General features: G+C 42.7%; 1 protein-coding gene across 3 annotated transcripts in view; it reads right to left on the bottom strand.

Moving 5' to 3' along the window:
• Positions 1-2,735, bottom strand: part of LOC106806281 — a 20,148-nt gene that overhangs the window by 5,836 nt on the left and 11,577 nt on the right. For 2 of the 3 annotated variants that reach the window (XM_014808164.1, XM_014808163.1), the window contains exon 2: positions 1,593-1,683. Coding sequence is in view for 1 of the 3 variants with exons in the window: in XM_014808161.1 (XP_014663647.1) it covers positions 1,593-1,683; positions 2,149-2,170 (113 nt within the window). In the remaining 2 variants the exon portion in view is untranslated. Of the gene's footprint in view, positions 1-1,592; positions 1,684-2,148; positions 2,207-2,735 lie in introns of those variants that run through there. The other variant, XM_014808161.1, reaches the window with a different exon arrangement.

Here is a 2,735-nt window from a genome sequence, read left to right as displayed (position 1 = left end):
GATGTATACACGTAATATAACATACACCTAACTTAGCCCAAACCCCAACCCAACGCTGAACAAATCTTGTTCGATGTATACACGTAATATAACATACACCTAACTTAGCCCAAACCCCAACCCAACGCTGAACAAATCTTGTTCGATGTATACACGTAATATAACATACACCTAACTTAGCCCAAACCCCAACCCAACGCTGAACAAATCTTGTTCGATGTATACACGTAATATAACATACACCTAACTTAGCCCAAACTCCAACCCAACGCTGAACAAATCTTGTTCGATATGTACGCGTATAACATAACATACACATAACTTAGCCCTAGCCCTAACCAAACGCTGAACAAATCTGGTTCGATATGTACACGTAACATAACATACACGTAACGCAACCCTAACCCTAACCCACATTATAACATTTAGACGGAGAAGGACATTTAGACGTTATAGTTATGTGTACAGGTAACGACACAGTAGAACATTAATTCGATTACGATAACGACAAAAATATAATCAATCAGACAACTATATATATATCAAGAGTAGATAATAGGAGATCTCCTATTATGTTCTCTTGATATATATCGTTCTCTCTCTCCCCCTCTCTCCCTTCTCTCTCGACCTCGGGATGTTGGGATGTGCTCACGCATACATGATTGTTTACATTTCTTGTTAACTACACTGTGTAAACTATACAGGAACAACGGTGTCACACTAGACTCAATATCTCGCCATACATCGCCACAACAACCGCGCACTTGTGCTCGCTCCCTCGACTGTAACCTTCTATATATGTAAGCCACGTGAGAAACTCTTGAGGAATAACTACACGTAGAGAGGCAAGAAGGAGGCCATCCAATCGGGCAATTTCTACCCCGTTTCGTACACAGGAACACAGTAAGTTTATCAGGTGTGGGAGCAGGAACGTATTCCGTTTAGCACTTGTTGTGGGTAGGAACATGTTCAGTTTGTCAGGTGTGGGAGTAGGAACATATTCCGTTTAGCAGGTGTAGGACGAGAAACACAATTGCGTTTATCAGGTGTGAAAGTAGTAACATGTTCAATTTAGCACGTGAATAGGTAGGAACACATTCAGTTTGATGGGTGTCGTAATAGGAGCAGGTTTGGGGCCAAAGAATGTCTTCCTGGTCGCCAATGACAGTTTGGACAAAGGGATGGATTGATGCCACGTCTGCAGCTGTAGCGGGGCGTGAGTGCGCGAGAAGGGCCCTTTCTAACACCATAAGAAACTGCTATAGCTAGAGCTGCTCGCATTTTCTTTACATATTAGTATTTAGAACTTCTATAGCCCGCAAAAATACGCGAGATAAATTTTAGAAACGAAATATTGAAAGTTCTTACGAATGCACGAATTTCACAGACAGTCATAAATATTAACTCGTTTGTTTTTGTTTTGGTTTACTCAGTGTCTGAATAAAACCAAATGGCCCCATTATACAATCTTACTACTTATATAACACAAGGTACTAATATACTAAAATATAATTAAACATTTAGTTACGATATAGATATGCTTTAATATGATCATACTGAGAGTTATACGTGTTAGTGCGTATAGCGCTTACCTGAAAAGATAATGCTTCTGGAGGGGTCCTGATGGCGAGATCCCGTAGCGTCTGACTAGCTGCTCCAAATGTGACCGGCTACGACCAAAACCTAAACAAACGCGAAGCGCAACGACATATAGTATTCCGACGGGCGAAGTTCAAGCGTTGTTATGTAATCCAAAGAGAAGCGCATCACAACATTTGCGTTAGCATCCGACACCGCGCGCCCACCCGAAAAGCTCGCGCAACTAGTTATATCTCTTTACGGGAGGTGGAGGAGGCAAGCCGCTGCACGGGGCCCGGCTGGGAATTTGGAAAGCGAGCGTGACAACACTCCGCCGTGCTTTGTGTAGGCGATCTCTTGACGATAAACGAGCACGACAAACGCTCTCGGCCGGGCTAATAGTTTTTTGTTAGTAATGGCCATCCATCCTCCGGTAAGCTCGTTTAACCACTTTTTCGCGAGAAATACTTTACATGGTCGGCGAGGCAGATCGGATGAGATGGTGACAGAAGAAGGGGAAACGAGAGGAGGTTTTGCCTCGCAGACATTATTGCCGCGTTTACTACTCACTTATGATGGATTGGAGGCGCATTTTAAACGAGACTTTAACTGCTGTTCGCGAGTCTCGTAGCTCGCGTAAACCCACCGTGTAAGTCCTATTGTTCCGTATTTCCATAGCGGGTTTGAACTGTAGGTACAAAAGTAGAAAAAACCCGAACCCAAAACTAGAATTGCCTAGAGCTGCTCGCTTAGCTGCTTCCATATTATTAGCATTATGTTATTCATGACCAGTCACGGGCGACTGAAAAAATTGTTCAAATTAAAGTTGCATGATTCACAAAAGCTAGCTCGCGCACGCGTTTAACGTGCGAAATGCAAATCGAATTTCGCAATCCTGAACTAAATAAAACGTTACGCTGCCCTGTTAAGGGCAGACATGTTATGACATATTTTATCTTAACCAAACTTAGGAAAATTTTATGTCTGTCTCGACCGTGACCAACGTTACCCCAGCCACGAACTCAGCCCTAACTTCAACCCAACGCTGAACAAATCTTGTTCGATGTATACACGTAATATAACATACACCTAACTTAGCCCAAACTCCAACCCAACGCTGAACAAATCTTGTTCGATGTATACACGTAATATAACAT

The sequence above is a fragment of the Priapulus caudatus genome, unplaced genomic scaffold (assembly GCF_000485595.1).
Source record: "Priapulus caudatus unplaced genomic scaffold, Priapulus_caudatus-5.0.1 Scaffold151, whole genome shotgun sequence".
Taxonomy (NCBI): domain Eukaryota; kingdom Metazoa; phylum Priapulida; class Priapulimorpha; order Priapulimorphida; family Priapulidae; genus Priapulus; species Priapulus caudatus.
The sequence above is the reverse complement of the archived record's forward strand: the minus strand, read 5'-3'. Positions and strand labels throughout refer to the sequence as shown.